General features: G+C 36.9%; 1 protein-coding gene and 1 long non-coding RNA gene across 2 annotated transcripts in view; one reads left to right on the forward strand and one right to left on the reverse strand.

The window, feature by feature from the left end:
• Positions 1-8,523: 8,523 nt before the first annotated feature.
• LOC118905104 lies at positions 8,524-21,282 on the reverse strand. Its single transcript, XR_005022163.1, has 3 exons — positions 20,815-21,282; positions 20,393-20,599; positions 8,524-8,898 (listed from the first exon to the last, which is right to left on the reverse strand). It is a non-coding gene; the product is annotated as an uncharacterized LOC118905104 (long non-coding RNA).
• Positions 18,492-21,960, forward strand: part of TRDN (triadin) — a 370,489-nt gene continuing 367,020 nt past the window's right edge. The window contains exon 1 of the mRNA XM_036871396.1: positions 18,492-18,771. Within this exon, the coding sequence (XP_036727291.1) occupies positions 18,750-18,771 (22 nt within the window). The 5' untranslated portion in view covers positions 18,492-18,749. The remainder of the gene's footprint in view (positions 18,772-21,960) is intronic.

Consider the following 21,960-nt stretch of genomic DNA (forward strand, 5'->3'; position numbering starts at 1 on the left):
GTACTTAGATCTCAATGCGGGGATGAAAAACAAAAACCAAACCTAGAACTAATTAAAATGAACTTGAAGATTGGACGTTTTTTCATTTGCATTTGGAAAAGCGAGTGACAGAATCTAGCGTTCTAGGATAGGATGGTGATTGACAGTAATGAGTAACAATTCGGAAAAGAGAAACATATTGCTAGAGTCACAAAACCTCTTATGCCCCAAACATTTTCCCTCTTTTAAAAATTGGCCCTTTTTGCATTATCTTTTTTTGTCAGAAGAGTTGTAGCTGCCATTCTTAGCTCAGTTTCTTTTGCATTCATGCTCATGAAAAATCAGAACTGCAAAGCACAAAAGGTCTACATTTATATGTTCAGATGGATGAAAGGCTGAAATCCCAAACACAGAAAGATATTGACAGCTCTGACAGACCCATCTCTGCTTTAACAGTCAAAGATGGTTGCGTGGAAACACTAACAGTCAAAGATAACTCCTTTTGTTAACAGAAAAATAATGAGGAGGAGATGAATTGAAAGGCTTTGGGGCCCAACTGAGTATCACCAAGATTTTTCTAAAGTTTTGGACCTGACATTTTGTCTACTAATTTTCATTCTAAAATTTTTCAAAATGAGCCTCAGAGAAATTTGCTTCACAGGTTGCTAATTTAAGTTTAGAATAGAAAACTGTGACTTTTTCACAATGGTACTTTAAAACATTTAATTATAATTTTTCCTGCTGTGATTGATACCCTGAGTCTTACCTTAACTCTGTCACCACCTTTCTAGATGGAGTGCAGAGAGTTTCAAATCAGCTTTTCAGTTCACTTTCTCAACTCTACTCCCATCATTGTCATAGAGAGAGTATTTCTGCAACAGAACTCTCATTTTTTTGCAGTGATACTTTATGCCATAGTTTGATTAAAACAGAAAGCAGGATGGCTAAAGACTTAATGGCAATTTTTAAGTTTCTGGATGTAGGCTCAGAGTTATGGTTCTGTGAAACCATCAAACTGACTATTTAGAAAAGATTTTTAAAAGTGGTTGTTTAATGGAATTTTTTATGTTCTAGTGAGATATATTGGTAGCCTATAGCAAGCTTTATTTCTCAAAAAGTTTGACTTGTTTGAAAAAAATGGACATTGTCACAGCTTAAGAAGGATTGAAATTCAGCAGAACTCATTTCCCCATATCTATAAATAACTGTTTACTGAAATGTACTCTCTTACAAATTCTATTTCCTTTCTACCTACAAAGCTCTGCCTGAAAAGTGCCCATCTTTCATTAATATTCATTGGAATTATTTAGTTCCCTAATTTTTTTTTTTCTGTTTCTTTCTCTGTTCTCAAAGCATACTGTTGCACCTTGAGGGAACTAAGAGTCATTAATTTTTGAGCTACCTTTGAAATTTAAGCTGCTTTGTGCACTTTCACCAAACTGATTCTGTGACTTGTTTTTCTCTGGCTCAAACTGAGCTTACTTCAACAGAAAACAACAGTCTAAATGATGACATTTGTTTAATGAGTTAGCATTTCAGAAGGTAAATAAAACCTGACACCACGTACTCCCCACGCTGGCCCTCATGCTTATTTTAAAAGGCCTGAAAAATTGTACAGTTCTAAGCTGCTTTTAAAGTGTAGCAACGTACTGTGGTATAATTTTCAAATTAATTGATACAAATCTGTATTTTTTATTCAACTATGTTTATCAGATACTAAGTTTACTCGATCTAACCCTCACAGGAGTCCTAGAGTAGCGTGAATTACAGTAGTGCGACGGAATCATTTGAGTGCGAGAACTCTAGGAGGTTTTATTGGCTGCTTGGCATATCCCACACCATAGGAATCACACTTAAGAAAAGAGAGGTTTCATGACAATTTTGTAAGGTCCCCAATTATACTGATTTCCCTAATCATCTTCCTTTAATTATATCTGTCCTCTGAACACAATAATCACAATTATGTGGAGGGCATATGCTCAGTAGAAGGAGTCAGAGCTAATATCACCCATGGGAGATCACCAGCTGTCACGATCTGACTACCTTCACTTACTCTCGCAAACGGGCAGGTGGAGTGTAGTTCTGTCTCTAAGAGCATGGCTTCTGAGTTTGAACTGGGTTTGAACTCAGGCTTTACCATGGGTTGGCTGGATGACCTTGGGAAAATACTTTCCTCTGTGCCACAGGTTCCTTCTTAGTAAAATAAGGGATAATTATAGAGTCTACCTCATAGAGTTTGTTTTTTTAAAAAATTATTTTATTTATTTATTTTTGACAGCGTTGGGTCTTTGTTGCTGCACGCGGGCAGCGAGCGGGGGCTACTCTTGTTGCGGTGTGCGGGCTTCTCATTGCGGGGGCTTCTCTTGTTGCGGTGCGCGGGCTCTAGGCACGCAGGCTTCAGTAGTCGTGGCACACGGGCTCAGTAGTTGTGGCTTGCGGGCTCTAGAGCGCAGGCTCAGTAGTTGTGGCGCACGGGCTTAGTTGCTCCATGGCATGTGGGATCTTCCCGGAATAGGGCTCGAACCCGTGTTCCCTACATGAGCAGGCGGATTCTTAACCACTGCGCCACCAGGGAAGCCCCCTCATAGAGTTCTATGTGGATTAGATCAGTTAATATAGGTCAAAGCACAAAACAGTGCCTGGTCTGTATTGATCCTGTCTTCATATTTGTTCTTTGTTATCAATCCTTTTGATATTTCATTCATCCTGAATTTTTTGCATTGATATTAATTCTTTAATACATTAAAAGATTATTTACTTACAGTTAGTGAGTTTTTTGCCCTCTCTTAAAGTTTGCACCCAAGGTGAGTGCCTTGCTCATCTCATCCTAATCCTGGTCCTGTCCTTAAATCATTACCATTACTAGCTTTCTTGATGCCCCTGGTCCAGTTTGAAAAATTCTCATTTATTTTGTTTTAAATATTATAATTATTATACAACCACTATGGAAAACATTATGGAGTTTCCTTAAGAAACTAAAAATAGAACTGCCATATGACCCAGCAATCCCACTAGTGGGCATATACCCTGAGAAAAACATAATTCAAAAAGACACATGCACTCCAATGTTCATTGCAGCACTATTTACAATAGCCAGGACACGGAAGCAACCTAAATGTCCATCGACAGAGGAATGGATAAAGAAGATGTGGTACATATATACAAAGGAATATTACTCAGCCCTAAAAAGGAATGAAATTGGGTCATTTGTAGAGACATGGATGGATCTAGAGAGTGTCATACAGAGTGAATTAAGTCAGAAAGGAAAACAAACATCGTATATTAATGCATATATGTGGAATCTAGAAAAATGGTATAGATGATGATGTTATTTGCAATGCAGAAATAGAGACACAGACGTAGAGAACAAATGTATGGATACCAAGGGGGAAGGAGGGGGTGGGAGGACTTGGGAGATGGGCTTGACATATATACTCTATTGATACTATGTATAAAATTGACAACTAATGAGAATATACTGTATAGCACAGGGAACTCTACTTAATGCACCATGGAGACCTAAATGGGAAGGAAATCCAAAAAAGAGGGATATATGTATATGTATAGCTGATTCATTTTGCTATACAGTAGAAACTAACACAACATTGTAAAGCAACTATACTCCAATAAAAATTAATAAAAATATTATAATTATAAAATACATAGTACATGTAGAAAATATATATATGTGATTTAACACAAAGCAAATAAATGCTCATGCAAAGATCACCCAGATCAAAAAACAGAACATTGCCAGCATCTCATACCCCACCCCCCATTGTCCATAGTAATCCTTTTCTCTTTCTAAAAGATAGACTCCTTCTAAATGGCAATTGCTTCCTTGATTTATTTGATAGTTGTCCATCTAAGCATGCATTCTCAAGTGTTATAATTTACACTTGCCCAGTTTTAAAATTTATACAAATAGAATGATGCCCATATGCTATGTAGTCTTTTCTGTCTGGCTTCTTTTACTCAGTGTTAGGCTATGAAATTTATTCATGTTGTTGCACATAGTTGTAGTTTGTTCAGTTTCCTTACTGAACAGTAATCCATTGTATAAATATACCACAGTTTTTCCATTCTACTGTTCGTGAGTATTGGGTTTGTTTTGTGTTTGGCTATTACTAACAATACTGCTAGGACCACTTTTATAGAAATCTCTTGTGGCACATATGGTACATGTGCTTGCATTTATATTGGGTATGTGCTTCAGAGTAGAATTAGTAATAATATTGGTTTGCCAAAGTGATTTTATACGTTTTTACCTATTAAACTCACTTGTTTATTCTAATAGTTTATCTGCAGATTATTGTATATTTTCTATGTGCACAATCATGTCAGTGATGATTAATGACAGCTATATTTCTTCCTTTCAAATCTTTTAACATTTTGTTATTTATTTCCTTATTATTTATGATACGCTCCAGTACAATATTAAATAGAAATGTATGTGTTTTATTCCCACTTTTGCAAGGAAAACTTTCAACATTTCACAGTTAGATGAGTTGGTTGCTGTAGGTTTTGTGTAATGGTCATTTGTTAGATTAAAGAAGATTCTTAATATTATAAACTCCCACACATACATCAAAGAATATTGTATTACATAAAATAATTTTTCTATATTTATTGAGATGGTCATATACTTTTTCTCCTTTATTTGGTTATAAATTATATCAATGATTTTCAAATGTTAAACCAAATTTATATTCCTGGAGTCAATCCAAATGGGATATGGATGTATTATCCTTTTATATATTGTGGGATTGTTTATTAATTTTTGTTTAGAATTTTCGCATCTATATTTATAAAGAAATTGACTAACTTGTAATTTTTCTTTCTTGTAATGTTCATGTCTGGTTTGATATCATGGTTATCATGAAATTTTTTATACATAAAAGTCACCTGTTAGTCTCAGCTGATGCATCTTTTAAGGTAAACTTTCTAGTCTTCTCTTGCTATATTTAAAACTATTTTTCCATTTTTATCTCTGGTTTTACTGATGTGCCTGAGAGTGGTTTATTTACTTTTTTTTCAGGAAATAACTTTTTATTTTATATTGAAGTATAGTTGATTAACAATGTTGTGTTAGTTTCAGGTGTACAGCAAAGTGATTCAGTTACATATACATGTAACTATTCTTTTTCAAATTCTTTTCCCATTTAGGTAGTTACATAATATTGAGCAGAGTTCCCTGTGCTATACAGTAGGTCCTATTACTCAGCCATTAAAGAGAGTGGTTTATTTGCATTCATTCTGCCTGAGGTTCTTCAAGCTTCTTGAATTTATGGCTTGATGACATTCTTCAAGTTTGGAAAGTTATCATTCATTATCTCTTATATTATTATCTGTCTTTTGAGAATTCCATTTGTACACCTGATAGACATTCTCTCAATCATCATAGTCTTATACACCATCATTTATGTTTTCCAGTCTTTTCTCCAGACTTCAGCCTTTGGCTGTGCCTAATCTGCTCTAAAACCTATCAAATGAGTCCTTAGTTTCAGTTACTGTGTTTTTTCAGTTCTCTGACTTCCATTTTTATAGTTATTTGTTCTCTTTCAGAATTCTCCATCTTGTTTTTTATCTCCTTGAACATAGTAATCACAATTATCTTAAAGTCAATATCTGATATCTCTAATATCAGAGGTTTTGTAGACTTTTACTGATGCCTGTTGTTTCTGCTTCTGCTGGTTTGTGCTGTGTTCTTTTTACCTGGATATTTTTAACTGTGTCTTCCAACTATCTTTGCAAACACTTGGTAGAAATAATCTATGCCCTAGGATATTACTTTCTTCCAGAAAGGATTTATTACTTATTATTACTTTCGCCAGGTATCTTGGGGAAATAGCTTTTCAGAATTATCTTAATGTAATTTTTAGATTTAATATTATGTGAGGCTGAGCTGCAGTCCCTGTGGAAGACTATTTTGGATTCACCCTTTGGTGAATTTTGGATTCACAGGTACTGCCTTTCAGTGAGGGGTGTTCATCAAGTCTATTTTCTTTCATGAGAGCCTGTGCTCCAAATCTCCATTTTCCTAGTGCCTGAAGACTGTCAAAAGTGGAGCTCAGCCTAAGCTTCAGTTACCCCTTCTGAAATAACAAATAACCTCAAGGAAAGAGAAGCTCATACGCTGAGCCTCTATCCTCACTGTATTATACCAATCTTCATTGTTTTATTAGTTCTAAAATATAAGCTTTTAAAAATACTTTGTCCAGCTTTTCTTGTTGTCTTGGTGGGAGAATTGGTACAAATTACCTCATCTGACATTACTAGAAGTGGAATTACTTTTCATATATAAACCCATTATACCAGATAAGGAAGAAAACCACTGAAACTGAATGCAATTTCTTGAGGCATATTTGTTTAACAGTAATATTCTAATTCAATTAAGGAAGCCTTTTGACAAACATAAAACCATTCAAAATAATCCAAGCTTAAAAGGTTCAAGTAAATATTGGGAAAGAGATGTCATTTTATATTTTTAACCCAAGTTCATTTTCAGTTATATTTCAATCCTTATGTTATTTCCATTATTACTCATATCAAGGCCCTGGCACTATGATAGGTATTAGAGATACGATATGACTATGTGAGCAAGATAGACAGAGCCCTTGCTCTAATGAACCTTAGAGCAAAGTGGAGAAGACACCTAGGATAAAATGAGGTAATCTCTGAAAAGCGCTCAGCACAGTTCTTGCTGTATAATACATGTTCAAATACTATTTCTATTAATACACACAGTCTTTTCCCAACAGCCTGCATTTCCTAGGCCTCTGTGGGCATCTCCTACTGGGTGGAATTTTTGGGGTAAGCAATGGTGTGCAAATAGATGAGGCAGTGGGGGCTTTATAGATAGTCCTGTTTTCTTGAGGAAGCTTACTGGGACATAAAATGATGGTAATGACAAGAAAAGGGATAGTAAAAGCATGCATTTTGGAGTAAGGAGGAGAAAACTTTTGGAAAAAATAATGAGAAGTAAGAAGGACACCCAAAACTCCTCCAGGCCTTGAGGTCCAAGAGAAAATCCTGCCCCTACTTGACAGACTGTGTGAGAAGAGGTGTCTTCAAAGGAAAACCAATCCTTGGGAAAGCACAAAGGTAAAGGGAATACAAAGAAGAGGCTGAGGGTTTTGCTAAGGAGAGACTACAATTTTAAGATGGTATGATGGCACCATTAGTGTGTTATTTTCAAGGAAAATGGAAACAACAAATGAGTCCTTCTTCCCTTCCAAAGTATGCAAGATATTCTGGACCAGGGACAAACTACGTTACTTATTTTCATTTTAAGGAGATTATTCTCTTCCCATCATTATACATTGAGTATAGATTATTTAAATTTATTATTTAACTTTAGACTCATAATTATTAAAAACATATATAGACCAGGTTAAGATATTTCTCATCACCCGGAGATGAATCAAGTGACATGCTTTTTTTTTAAAGGTGATGATCCATTTATTTATGTATTTATGTATTTATTTATTTATGGCTGTGTTGGGTCTTCGTTTCTGTGCGAGGGCTTTCTCTAGTTACGGCAAGTGGGGCCACTCTTCATCACGGTACGCAGTCTGAGGAGGATTCCCGGATGTGACATTCTGGGAAGGCTCACGTCTTCTGAAGTCAGTAATGCAGCCAAGAGCCAGAGGACCCACTTCACTTCAGCAACTGCTGAGACAGTCCTAAATAACCCTCCACACCCAGGCTGCTGAGGACTTTTAGAACTTTTCGATCATTTTCATCAGCAAAAGGAAAAACAGCAGAGCTAACAGTAGGAATATCCAGGGGATCCTCTATCATCCTTAAGAACTTGGCTTGAGTTTTCTTAGGTCAGTTATTGCGTAACCTTGTCAGTCATGCATTTTTGGAAGCAGCTATAGCATGACTTTTACAGAATGACAGATGCAGAATGGGTTCAGAAAGCATCATTGAGAGCTCAGTTTTGTTGGCCGAGAAACTGTTGGATATTCCTAGCAGATAGTGGGCAAATTCCATAGTAGATGAGGTGGGAGTGTCAATTAGCCTGCTGTGATTTTAGGAGTATTTATCTACTAACATCTGGATCTGTAGCTATCCAGTTTTGCTCTGTTTCCCTACCTCCAAAGTGGTAAAATAATGCTGACAAGACAAACTTTATTCGACTTATTTTGAGATGTTATACAAAAAAATTAATTTTGGTATATGTATTAGTCTGTGTGGGCTGCCATAACAAAACCCAGAAGGTGTGGCTTAAACAACAGAATTTATTTCTCACCATTCTAGAGGCTGGAAAGTCCAGGATCAATGTGCCAACTGACCTGGTTCCTGGTGAGTGTTCTCTTCCTGATTTGCAAATACCTCATCACACTGTGTCCTCAGTGGTGGAGAGAGAGCTCTGGTGTATCTTTCTCTTCCTATAAGGGCACTAACCCTTTCAGACTAGGGTCCCACCCCTATGATCTCATTTAACTTGTATCACCTCCTCAGGGGCCCTACTGTTACCGAACCAGATTTGTTTGCCTGACACACAGCAAGCCAAATGCTGAGACACTGAGGTTTACAGCAGAGAAAGGGTTTATTCATGAGGTTGGCAAGTGAGGAGAGGGGAGAACTAATATCAGATCTGCTTCCCTGATTGTGAGGGGCTTGAGATATTTATGGGATAAAGAAGCAGGGTGGGCTTAGGTGTGGGGAAAGTTGAATGGAAGTAGGGAAAAGGTGAAGTCATTGGTGTTCTGTGCAGGCATATCTGAGTTAAATGCTTCTTCACGGGATGCATGTTCAAAAATGGAGGCTCTTTTGCATGATCTGCGAGGGTAAGATTTTTGGCCCTCTGGCATCTAAAAGGTCATTTATCAGACACAGGCCCCGTTTTAGGGTTGGTGGTCCCAAACAGTCTTAGCTGGCTTGAACTGGACAGGGATCAACTCCAAATTCCTGGAAAACAACATAAGCCTCCCATTACAATAGTGACTCTTTTGTCAGAGACATTATCTATAGGGGTTGTTAAGGAGTCAAAAAAATAAGGTGAACTTGGTCAGTGAAGGCAAGTTACAAGTGGAGGGTTTTTTTTGTTTGTTTGTTTTGCTTTTTTAAATTTTTTATTATTATTTTAATTAATTAATTAATTTATTTAATTTTGGCTGTGTTGGGTCTTCGTTTCTGTGCAAGGGCTTTCTCTAGTTGCGGCAAGCAGGGGCCACTCTTCATCGTGGTGCTCAGGCCTCTCACTATCGCGGCCTCTCTTGTTGCGGAGCACAGGCTCCAGACGCGCAGGCTCAGTAGTTGTGGCTCACGGACCCAGTTGCTTCGCGGCATGTGGGATCTTCCCGGACCAGGGCTCGAACCCGTGCCCCCTGCATTGGCAGGCGGATTCTCAACCACTGCACCACCAGGGAAGCCCCACATGCTTTTTTTTGTTTAGAGAAAGAGGTGGGTGTATTTTTACTTGTACATGGGATAGTTGTATTGGTATACATATCTGGGAAGAAGTATGTATGACTGTGTGTGTGTGTGTGTGTGTGTGTGTGCGTGTATTTGCAGTCAGAGTCACGATCAAGAGGAGACATTTATTTTGGTTAGCTTAGTATTCCTCGCTGTCTTCTGGCATAGCCTCCTCCTCCTTGGGCAGCTGCTCCTCTCTGTCCCCTCCCCTCCCATATCCTGGAGGTTTCTGATGAGGCTGCCAATTAGTGTACTGAGCCACTCCAACCACAAAAGATTGCTTTGGGGCAATCAAAGTGTCTCATTCTCCTGGTCACAAAGATTAATTGAGGATGTGATTAAACCAGACCAATAAGAGCCTTTCCCTATAATATTTATATGCACACATTGGGAAAAGACAACTATCTGTCTTCTGGGGTCATAATCTTGATTGACCTGAGTGAAGTGGGGACTATTTGCAGCCATGCCCATGTGGAAAATGCCCATTTGATCACATGGGAATGAAGTAAATATGTATTTAAGAACAGAACTGAAAACTGGAGAAAGTATTGGTGATACTGTTACATTCCTGGATTCAAAGATATGTAAGACCATCCACCTCTTTTTTAGGATTCAGAATAGACAGAGGAAATTAGGATTTATGGTAAATGGGGTTCTAGTTCAAATCCCAAAAGACTAGATATGGAAAAAAACCTGGATAAGGAATAATGTAGGTAGCTCTGGGCTGAGAGGGCAACTGGATCCTAGTTCAGGTTTTCAGTAATAAAATATGTGAATGTAAACAAGTTATTTAGTCTTTCCAACACTCAGTTCTCTCCTCTGTAAAATGATAAAATTAGCTTCAACTATTTCTAAGATCCTTAAAACTACAAACTTGCATGTCCTAGACACCACTAAACTAATCACACTTTGAAATAAGTGCCCTGCCTGTGAATAGCTGCTTAATAATTTTTTTCTTACAATAACATTTTTTTCTTTTCCATTCCTTTGCTTTTAAGCTTTCTGTTAAAAATAAAAAGTATGATGCTACTAGATTAATCCAGTGGAATGTAAATGCAATCAGTGACTAAATCAAACGTGTCTGTAGTCCACAACATTTCCAAAGCAAAAACAAAATTATATATCCTTCTAATTTGAACCAGCTGAAGTAACTGCTGATTTTTATAGTTCCAATGAAATAGTGAATTGTCAGAATTGATTGTCTCTGCAGATTATAATGCTGAACACTTATGTACAGCAGCTCCTAAACCAAATTTAGAGGTTCTTGAAGTTTGGCATTGGAAATGCCCCTGTTTGTCCTTCCAGTGGGGTCTCAACCCTCTCAGTCCATCCCTCTGAATCACTTGCCAAGCTCATGGCATGGCTATTAAGTTCATAAGCGGGGCCAACTAGGATAAACTCTAGTGGCTACATGGAATGCTGTATTGGAGAGGGTTACAAGACTGTATCCAGGCTTGTGGGAAAAGATGCTCTGATAAATAAGCAGTGCTGCAAAATGGCACAATTGTCAAAAAATGTGGCTTTTCTGACCATGATGGATATGTGTCTTCCAATTGCTAACTCAATTTTGTATTCCAAATGTTATTTGCCTTTTAATAGAAAACTTTAAATTCAATTTTAAATGATAGGACTGAACCTTTGATTTGTATATAACAGGCTTCCCTACCGGGTGATACATTTTGGGACCAGGATACTTTCTATGTTATTCTTTATATCCAGCCATATATTCAACTTACTGACTATGCCAAGACAGCATGAATTTATACCCCCGGTGTCTTTCACAACTCCAATTTGTTCCCAGCATGAAATACCACTTACATTGGTTTGAAATTCTATTCTAAACTTAGAGCCCACGATTTCTGTGTGGGATGTAAAGTTGACAAAACACATACTTTTTTCCTAATGCAAATCCTACATGCGTTGGTTTTCAGGTAGTCAGGCTGACACTGGTGGGGGTGTGTAAGACAGAAAATAACTCCCGTTAAATAAAAGGGTATGGAGTGAAGAAAGAGGAACGGATCTATTTTGTTAAATGGAATTTTTAGAGACACAGAGCAAATGTGTTCTGTTTTGTTTTGAAGGAGATTAAGAATAAAAATAAAATATTTAAAATGAGAGTGAATGCACGTTAGGAGGTCAAGGAAAGCTGACAATCTGCTATTTGTGACAACATTTAATAATATTCAGATTAATTATAATATTGGAAATGGAAAACTCTGTGACTTCAAATGAATAATGAATAGCAAAACCAGACACGGCTCTGAGGTGAAATGTGATTTTCATGAGGATGGGAACATTTAACATTTATACAGCAGTTCATATTCTCAAAGTCATATATCAGTGACAACTGTAAAATACATCTTTAATTTGAATTGATGAAATACTCTTCAGGGGCACATTTGGATGGTAGTACTCTCCCTTCCCCAAATAAAAAGAGAAGAGATTTGGATAAACAAATGCTTAAAAACTGCTTATCAAAATGGAAGTCAAATGCCCTGATATACAATCTTTTGAAATGATTTAATTCTTGGTAGGTATGTCTTTGTAATTCATTCACATGAATATTCATAGTATGTCACAACTCTTCATGTATTTAGCAGTTAAGGGTAATACACATTCTGAATGCAAAAAGATTGATTTATAAACATGTACTGTAATCCTTAGACACTACTTAAAATAAAAGCCTTTTCAATCATGTATTTTCTCCCAAACTGTCATCTCTGTACTGCTCTTCCCATATCCTTGCTTTGGCTTAACTGTAGCTAAAATTTTCCTTAAAGGCCACACTTGCCCAGAGATTTCAGTCCAACTACCTACCTCTCTGCTCCAATGCTCAACTATTAACATGGCTCTGGAGAACTCAAAAATAGTCCTGTGGTGGAGATCCAATCCTAGGAATAGGGTTTTAGAAGGATGTCATGGCCAGCCCCAGTTCTACCCCCTTGCAGTTAGGTGTGACCAAGAATTAAGTTCTCACCATGGAGTAGAAGCAGCAGTGCCCCATGCTACTTCCAGCCTTGACCCATATAGCCTTGCAGGCCTTTTCTCTCTTTGCCAGCTGGAGTACCAAGAACCAGAACAATTATGGAAGCCACATAAAAGTGACAGAGCTGCCATTACAGATGCCCACTAACCTGGAACTGTTAACCTGAGAGGGATACGTTTTTATTTTTATTTTAGAGGAGGTGTATTTGGAACTCTTTTTGCTTTTCCCTCTTTGATTACACTAACTAATATAAATGGATTTGTTACTACAAACTTATGGTCTATAGACCTCGCTGGCCTCTCAGTAGAACGCTGCACTTCTTTTTTTTTTTTTTTTTAACATCTTTATTGGAGTATAATTGCTTTACAGTGGTGTGTTAGCTTCTGCTTTATAACAAAGTGAATCAGTTATACATATACATATGTTCCCATATCTCTTCCCTCTTGCATCTCCCTCCCTCCCACCCTCCCTATCCCACCCCTCTAGGTGGTCACAAAGCACCGAGCTGATCTCCCTGTGCTATGCAGCTGCTTCCCACTAGCTAGCTATTTTACGTTTGGTAGTGTAAATGTGTCCATGCCACTCTGCACTTCTTAAGAAGCTGCCTCTCTCTTTACTTCTGCAGCTTTCTGAAACCTTTAGAACTTTCTTCAAGATGTCATTCTAACCTCTAACCCTTTGTTTCTCAGCAGATGACATTGGCTCACAGAGAAAATAATGCCATCAGGCATGAATTCCTTTCATTTTTCCCCTTTCATAAGTCAAAAATTATCCGTATTTGTCCCATTTTAATTATTTTTACTTTACCAAGAATTTTATTTCTTTTCAAAAGTACTGTACACATGAGCTCTAACTTTACCCTTCCATTTGCTTGAAGATTTTTCTGTATTCCTTATCTTTCCTCTCTCCTAGATCATTAATCACTCCTCCCTCATTCTTGTATTCCTTCCTTTAAAGGAAAATATGATTGAAGCTTTTTGATCTTAAAATAAATCTCCTACTGTACCTAGTGTCCCCCTCTAATTCCTAATCCATCTCACTCCTTTACTTTTTATATAAGCTTCTGTGAAGTATATTCCAGATTCTCTCTTCATTTTATGATCTCTCATTTGCCCCACATTCTGTAATCTGGCTTCTATTTCTAAGGCTCGTTTGAAGTTGTCTTAAGGAAGCTGTAATCATCACTGTTGTTGACCAGTATTTCTAAAAGGTAAATTTGATTATTTCATGTTCTTGCTTAAATACTTCAGTGTCATACTAAATTAGAGTTAAGTCCAAAAATCTTAGTATGGCTTATAAGACACTTAAGTATCTGGCTCTTTTTTATTCTCTTGTTTTTTCTTGTGGAGCTCCCTCCTAAGTACCCTGTGAAGGGATTACTTAAGTATTTAAAGTTCATTATGTTTAAACCTTTATAATATTTTTGGAGTTGTTCCCTCTTCTTGGAAAGTATTGATATGTCCTCAACTGATCATTTATTTAAATAATTTCTTACACTTTAAGACCCAATTCTAGTATTTCTTACTCTTAAAGCCTTTCCTGTTGCATTAAAAATCCTTTTGTGTCATCCAATGCATAGTGTTTACTGTACTTAGAACTTACCAGGCTGCATTATAATTTTTGGTATACCTTTTTTACTCTCCTACTAGACTGTGAGTTCCTTGAGGACAAAACCTTGTCTTGCTTATCTTGATATCACTAGAACCTAGCCTAGTGCTGAGGACAGAGTAAAGAGTGTGTGTGTGTGTGTGTGTGTGTGTGTGTGTGTGTGTGTGTGTAGAGAGAGAGTGCACAATGGAATTAATGAGTATGTTATTTCCTTACTTATAAGTAAGCTCACAAAGTTAGTGACTCTAGTTGGTATTCAGTTGTGATATACTGGTATAACAGATTATATCATTGATAATGCAAAACATCAAAATGTAAAGAACAAGATGATGATATTGTGAATTTTTTCAAAATTAGCAAATAGAAATATGCATTTATATTATTTTTAGAGAAAAATTTGTATCTAAGAACTGATCAGCAAATAATTTACCTTTTATAAGAAAAGTATTGATGCTTTTATAAGAAAACAAAAAAAACGTAAATCACAAATTGCTTTTGAATAGCAACCAGGACCACAGAGTGAAGGTCATGTGTGATAGACAGACTACAGAGCAGAGAGCAGGAATCTGAGTTATGGACTCCACAGGGGCCACCTACTACAGGATGTTGTCAGTCCTCATAAAGAGGACAGTGGTAGTGGACAGAAGCCAGCTCTTCAGAGAAAGGAGTCTTTAAGAATAAAGGAGCATCCATTGCCTTTCCTAATTGAAGACTGGATTGACGTAGGCAAATTTCTGAGAGAAATGTTTGACAAAGTCAAATGTGTGTGAAGCCTGATATTGGAGACTCAGCTATTCGTGAGTCAGAGTTAAAGACGGGAAAGTTTTTAATTGCACTGGAAGGCCTTCTGTCATTTGAAACGAGCTGGATTACACAGTTTCTAAATAATCAGTTGGTAAAGCCAAACCTATGGAATGACTTTCAGCCTTTGGTTAAAGAAACGAACACAGGCGAGTTAGAGAAAGTAATGAGGACAGAATGAGATTTTCCATGACACAAATGGAACACAAAACAATTTAAAATAAAGTGAACAGCAACGCTGAGATGAAGTAAGATTAATGAACTAATAGTTCAATTGAGGCTTTTCTTGTGATTCTGAAGACTGTTTATCAAGTGAGCTTCAGAGGAATTTCTAGGTCATGTGATGGGATTTCAAGGTCAGATGAAAGTAAATACAATCCAATGGTCCCTAAGTTCATTTTCAATGTTCCTAGTTTCTTCTATATTTGTTCATTCTAAAGTTTAATAAGCCAGTATTTATTCTTTCCATACGTAGTTTGTTTTTGCTGTGTTTCTTCACCTACAAAGCTAAAAGAAAGGATTTCTCTTTTCTGTATTTCCCCTGTAAGCTACTTCAACCAAGGCAGTGTAACAGTAGCTTACATTTGTTAGCTCATGTATAAAACTTTCTTATATTATGACACTCTGTCCCCTACTCCCCCCTTTTTTTCCCAAAAGCATTCTAGTTGCTTATTTATTTTTGTCTTCTGTTAAAATGAACCTGAAAACTTAGGCACACATAAAAGTTACACCTGTCATTATTTTAAGATCCAAGGAATGAGCACTTTCTATCCTAATTAAATACCCATAAATTTACTCTCACTCAGTTTAAACATAAAATATTATACACATTTCCTACTGTTTTATTTCTATTTAACACCAGTTTAGGTATAGGCTTTTCAAGTATAAGCTGTTCATGTCTGTAAATTAATAAACAGAAGATCTTGAGAAGTAACCCTAAAACTTCGCTTTCTTTCAAAAATCCCTAGTCCTTGAGAAATAGGTGACTGATGATAAATAGCTATTTACCTCTATTTATATCTCTCTTCACTGCTCTATAAAACACACAAATTGGCACTGAACAAAGCAATGTAGTATGGTCTTAAAATAATTAAATTTTTTTTAAATTTTGTTTTATTTTATGATTTTTTTTGGTGGAAACCAAAAATCATCAAAAAACTTCTCTCCTTGCCTCCTGAATCATTTTACATTCTGAAATTCAGTTTGGATGAAAATATCTTGTTCATAGTCAAATACAGAATATGTCTTACTGTTTGTTAGTTTATGATTATAGTTGACAGAGCAGCCAGATTTTTTTTTTAAATGCTCTAAGAATGACTGTTTTTGGCTGCTAACTTGAATATTTAGAATATCTAGTGAAAATCACAAGGCGTAATGATCAGTATCATCAGGTTGGAGAAGCGGCTTGGACAAAATGAAACATTTTCTAGGAGAACAATCTTTCATGGTTTGCCATTGACTTATAAAGACCAGGCCAGTTAATAATGCATACAGGAACAAGTGTCCCTATATGCAAAACCAGGATAAGCCTATCTGTGCTGATCCTACAGCAATGGAAAATGTGAAAATACATCAGAAGCTATCACTGAGAAGAGAAAACCACCACTTTTAGGTCATGTTGAAAGATTCCAGTGAACTGGTGTCCCTTTAAAGTGAATACCTGTTTAAAATGAAGAAGACCAAAAAAAATGAAGAAAGGCAAATGTATTATTTGTACTATTTTGTTCTTTGTCCTGAAGAATGAGATGTGTAGCCTTAGAAGAATGTCAGTTGCTTCGCTTTGGAAAGCTTCTCAGAGTTCCCTTTGAAACGCAAAGACATTTTATGAATTGGGTTTCAAATAATTTGAAAGAGTTCTAGTAACTTTTCAAAATGAGAAATATACTGATTTCTTAATGTCTAAGAAAATTCATAAACTCATCCAATAAATGGGTTAAAAAGCTTGTTATCCTATAAACATGTTTAGCTAGAATATTTTTACTCTTCGTTTTTCTTCTAGTACGTATGACATGAAATTAGTGATTGGGAATTTAAGAGTAACATCAATCACTGGTCTTGCTCTCTAGTCTTGTTTCAACTTTTTCGTGTGAGTTCTTAATGAGTTACATAAGGAATTACTATTTCATCAGTTAACTACAGTGAAAGACTATGAAAGTGACTGCCAAATGGAGATTCAAAGCACAATGTTTTCTTCAAATTGGAAGCACTGTGGTGATATTGAATGGAGACGCCTTCGGGGGCAAAGTGAGGAGAGCTCTGCTTTTGGGGGCTCCTCTTCCCCACCTTAAAAAGTAGGCACCAACCCAGGGCTCCAGGGGGATGCTACTAGGAGTTTGCATCTTTCCATCCATTGGTGGACCTAATTTGTTGTGGTCCTCCCTTTGCCTACAAATGGCATTGTCTGCAACAAAGTCTCACTTCTCTGGAAAGTTATCAGATTTGTAGTCAAAAGCCCCAAGCCCAGCCCTAGGTGTAGAATCTTGTATAAATCATGAGAGTTACCTGGAATTATTTCCTCTTTTGAGAATTAAGATTGCTTACTTCCTAACCCATTTATTCAGCTGGTATATGAGCACTTCCTGTTGTAGGAATTGGGGCAGTGAATACAGAGCTGCCAACACGGAGGCAAAGGAAATAGCTGTTGTAGCACTCTTCTGAGTCTCAAATATTAAAACAACATGTGTGACTTTGTTTTCTGATCTCTGAAGTACCATGCAAATTCAAGAGGTTCTGACAATAAAAGCCAGCGCGTTAAGGCTAAAAGTTTAAACCACAAACATTTGTTAGGTTGAATATGAGAATAAAATAAAAGGTAAGTGTAGTCAACCCCTGATTATTCACAGATTGGCTAGAGTGTGTGATTATCAATGCCCTTTGATTCTCCTCCTTCTAACTGCCAGCTATTGAATATTTCTCTGCTCATTAACACCTGTCTAGTAGTGGGAAGGTGAAATGCTAATCAGCCAATTTGGCTAATTGTTATCTGCTATGATCCTTTTTATTTTATTTTTTTGAAGTTGAAATAGAGAAAAGTTGAAATCTTTTACTAAAATATGAGCTGTAGGCTTCTAAACTTTATGTCACCTTCCCTTTCTTTTACTTCATAGATAAATTCAGGTACTTCGTTTTCATGAAAGTATTAAAAAGAATGAAGAATCTAGTAATTCATCAGTTCTCAAGTGTCAATATAACTTCACATTACATATTTCTTATTAGCCAGTGTGTGGACAATCTTAATCTCCTACAGGAAAGCCTTAGGATTTAATAGTTGGAACTTTAAGTGTAGCCCAATATAAATAACTGCACTTGCCAAACGGATTTAGACCAATAGGGAATCAACTTGGAGAAAATGACAAGACTACCCTCCCCTTTGCCTTGGGTAGACATTACAGGATCCTCCCCACACCAAATAAGGGGATGAGGAATGTTCTGAGCTTTAAGGGCACTAAGAATAAATCTGAGCTATCACGGATAAGATTACTTTCAACTCTTTATTTCATGTTTTCTGACATAGACCCCCAAATCTGTAATTATCTTAGGGAAACCGTAGGGGCTTAGACGGTACTTTCTGGTTCCTTTGCCTTTTCTTGGCCTATCTGTCTTTGGGGCTGGAGAGCTGGTGTGTGTGTGTTTCCCTTAGAGTGCCAAAAAAAAAAAAAAGTGCTGAAGAGTCCTAGGGAGATGAAGCTATTTTTGTTCGAAGCTGATACTTCTGCCTGAGCCACAAGTGCTGCTTGGAAAGGGCTCAGGTTGTTTCCAGGGGGTAGGACTCTGCAGAGAAGAGACAAAGTTCAACAGGACAACAAAGGAGCAGCAGAAACAGCCAGGAAAAGGAAGAGCCCTCACGCTTTCACACAGAGCCCCCTATCAGAGTTCTCCAAACCTAAGTTATTCTGCAAAGGGCCACTTGACCGGAATTTTTGCCTGCCTTTTCCTTTCTCCAACCACCATGACTGAGATCACGGCTGAAGGTATTGCTAGCATTTTCCAATAGTATCAACTAGGAAAACAAAAAAGAAAAAGGTGGAAATTGACAGTCCCATTGATGGTCAATGTGTCCTCTTAAAATGTTGCTTTTAGATAGTTATCTTGATGGATGGTTCTATATGGGATGAGAGAAGTGGGTTTGGGAGCTGAGAGGCTGGCAGATGTGTGTGTTGGGGAGTGAAAAGAAGTTTCTCCGAAATTTTGCATGTGGAAACTGCTACTTGCGATGCCAAAGGCCCCACTAGTTAACAGTTGTCACCCACACCTCTATAAATAGCTATGGTCATGCAACGTTAGGGCTGATATCTTACCTAGCAAAAATTACAAGGTTTGCATGCAAGGCTGGAGACCACGATGAACTTAAAATGTTGCATTTAATGTTTAAACTTAGAGAACTGATTTTGAGCATTTTGCTTTATGACATATCAAATTGGAGATCTTAAATTTGTTTTCCTTTCTAACTCGAGTGTATAAATATGCACACATACACATATAAGATTTATATACCTCCAAATTTTGTATGTATGTTGGTGGGTATTCAGAGACAAGGTTTGGAATTGCACAAAATCACTTTAAATCAGTATGGTTTTAAGAATAGAGTAATTAAGCTTTTGATTCTGATTCTTTTCATGCCCTCATGTCTTTTACCTCTACATGATGAATCTATATTAAATATTTTTTCTGTTTTCATGCTTATTCTGAAAAGGTATATGCTTTTCTGTTTTAAAGCTTATTCTGAAAAGGTATGTGCCACACCTTAAAACATTTTTATTATTCGACCATGATAGCAATCATTTCGCCCAAATATAATATATGCAAAATATATGTACATATGTAATTATATATATATTTTTTGCTATCTTTAAGACAACTAAAGCATTTTGAATACAGGCACAGTCCGGTTCTAGCTGGGGTAAAAATTTGGGAGGTGGATCTAAAATTTGCTTCTGACAGCTGTAAGCAAATCAGACAGGTGGTGCTCTCCACAGCTTCCAAGTCTAATGCCGAGCTGGCTTGTTTTTAACCAGACAACTGAAAAAAGAGAATGTGTGGTTTTGGCTCTTTGGGTAGACATTAGTATGGGCACATGGTCATTTCAGAGTTTAAGATTTTCCGTCACTACTTACAAGGAGAATTGTCTTACTTGCATCTTCCACTAAGAAATTTAGTCTAGTACCCCAAATTAATAGAAATAATTACTGAGAGATTTCTATGTATCAGGTATTTTGCTCAGGACTTTATGTGTATGTACTTATTTAAACCTCACAGAATTCAATTAAGTTAGCATTATTATCTCCATTTTGCAAAAATAGAAACTGTAACTCTGATATTTGGAGACTTGCTCAAAACCACAGCATTGCCAAGATTAGAAGCCAGCTCCCTTAAATCTAGTTTGTGTTTTTTCATTTCTCTAAGAGGATATCAGGTTTCCTCTTTACCAATTTTAGTTCAGAATTTGCTAACTAAATATAAATAACATTTTTTCTTATTCCTTAGATATTCTGCATCATGTGACCTTTAGATGGTCTTAAAGACAGCTATCTATAAAAATGTCTGACTTAGCCCTGCACAAGTTATTAAGATACCTGTGAATATGTTCCCTACCTCTGCATGGGGCGTGAACTGCCAGCTGATTCGGGTCACTTGGCCAAAACATTTTTCACTTGCCTGTGGGTTATGCTCTGTAGACCTTCGCACTTGATTCATAAATGTTTTTACAGGAAAATTCCAGATTATGGAATAGAACTTATGTTTCTTTCTTCTCCCCATGGAGAGTTTAAAGGGTGCTTGGAAGACCTCTTGTTGTCACTTCTAAAAAAAAATCATTGAATTAGTAATGAATTAAAAATGTAAAAATGCCATCTAGTTCCTAGGTGATGGGCATTTCCTACTCCCTGGCCTTAACAGTTCATAGGATCTATGTCATCTGAACATCGCATTAGTTATGTACTTTTTTCCTTTTCTGGAATGATTTATTAATCATATTTCTCAAATGATAATTAGACTGACAACTCAGATGAGCTTACCTTTTAAGGTTAGTACCACAGCCATTCTCTGTGTTCATCCAAAGTTTCTTGCATGCTGCTCTACTGCACACCTTTCATTTTGTCTTCATGATTCTCACTTTTTGTGCCCCAGCTACAATAGCCTTCTTTCAGTCTTTTATAAGAGGTGTACTTTTGTGCAGAGCCTTGGTACAAGTTGTTCCGTCAGCCTGGAATATTCTTTCTTCTCATCTGTTATATTTCTTTTGCTGCCACTTCTGGACACATTATTGAAATGTAAGCACTGCATCAGTAGCCTGAGACATATACTGATTATTCTTCTCATCCATTGATCACAAAGCAAGCAGACACCTTGTAGTACTCAAGACAGAGCTGGAGTAGCCCCTTAGAAAGCTTAAGTCCACCATCCTCACCTCAATTTTTATAAAACTGAAGGTCATGGAGATTATACAACTCTCTCATGGTCACTGATAATTGGGGGAGGTCTGAGGATAGAGTTCATGTTTCTTGTGGTGCTTACTCAACTATAATGCACGGCATATCTGTAAACCTTACTGAATTCCTCACATAGATTTTCAGTGCATATTCCAAGCTGGCTTACTTCATCTGACAGAAGAAAGGAAGTAATGTTAGATATGGAATTGTGTTTCAGGTACAGAGCAACAGATGAACTAAAATTAGAACAAAGTTGAACCCCAGAGGACTTTAGGGAAACAATATCTTTGATTCTAGCTATGATAAATTAATAATTATAATTATAATGATAATAACCACTGATATTTATTCAGAAGACATTATATGTCAAATGTAACATGACCATTTAATCCTCAGGACAGTAAAATGAGATAGATACTTTTATTATTGCTATTTATGGAATAGGAAGCTGAGGGCTGAGGTTTAGAGAGGTTAGAAATTTGCCTGAATTCACACAGCTATTTATGGTGTAGCTAGGATTCACACTCAGATCTCTGACTCCAGAGGCATGTTAAATACTTCCTTTTGCTGTGTGAGACTAATAGTCAGCCTGGTGTTAATTCAGAGGTTGGGAGGGACCTGTACTAGAACCCTGTTCTGGTTTGGCCCCAGCTACATTGGGTAGGTTAGTTAGATCAGGCCCCAGACTGGGTCTGACTCAAACAGGGCTAAGCTTTAGAGTTATAAATAGCC

Source organism: Balaenoptera musculus, chromosome 12 (genome assembly GCF_009873245.2).
Source record: "Balaenoptera musculus isolate JJ_BM4_2016_0621 chromosome 12, mBalMus1.pri.v3, whole genome shotgun sequence".
Lineage (NCBI taxonomy): Eukaryota > Metazoa > Chordata > Mammalia > Artiodactyla > Balaenopteridae > Balaenoptera > Balaenoptera musculus.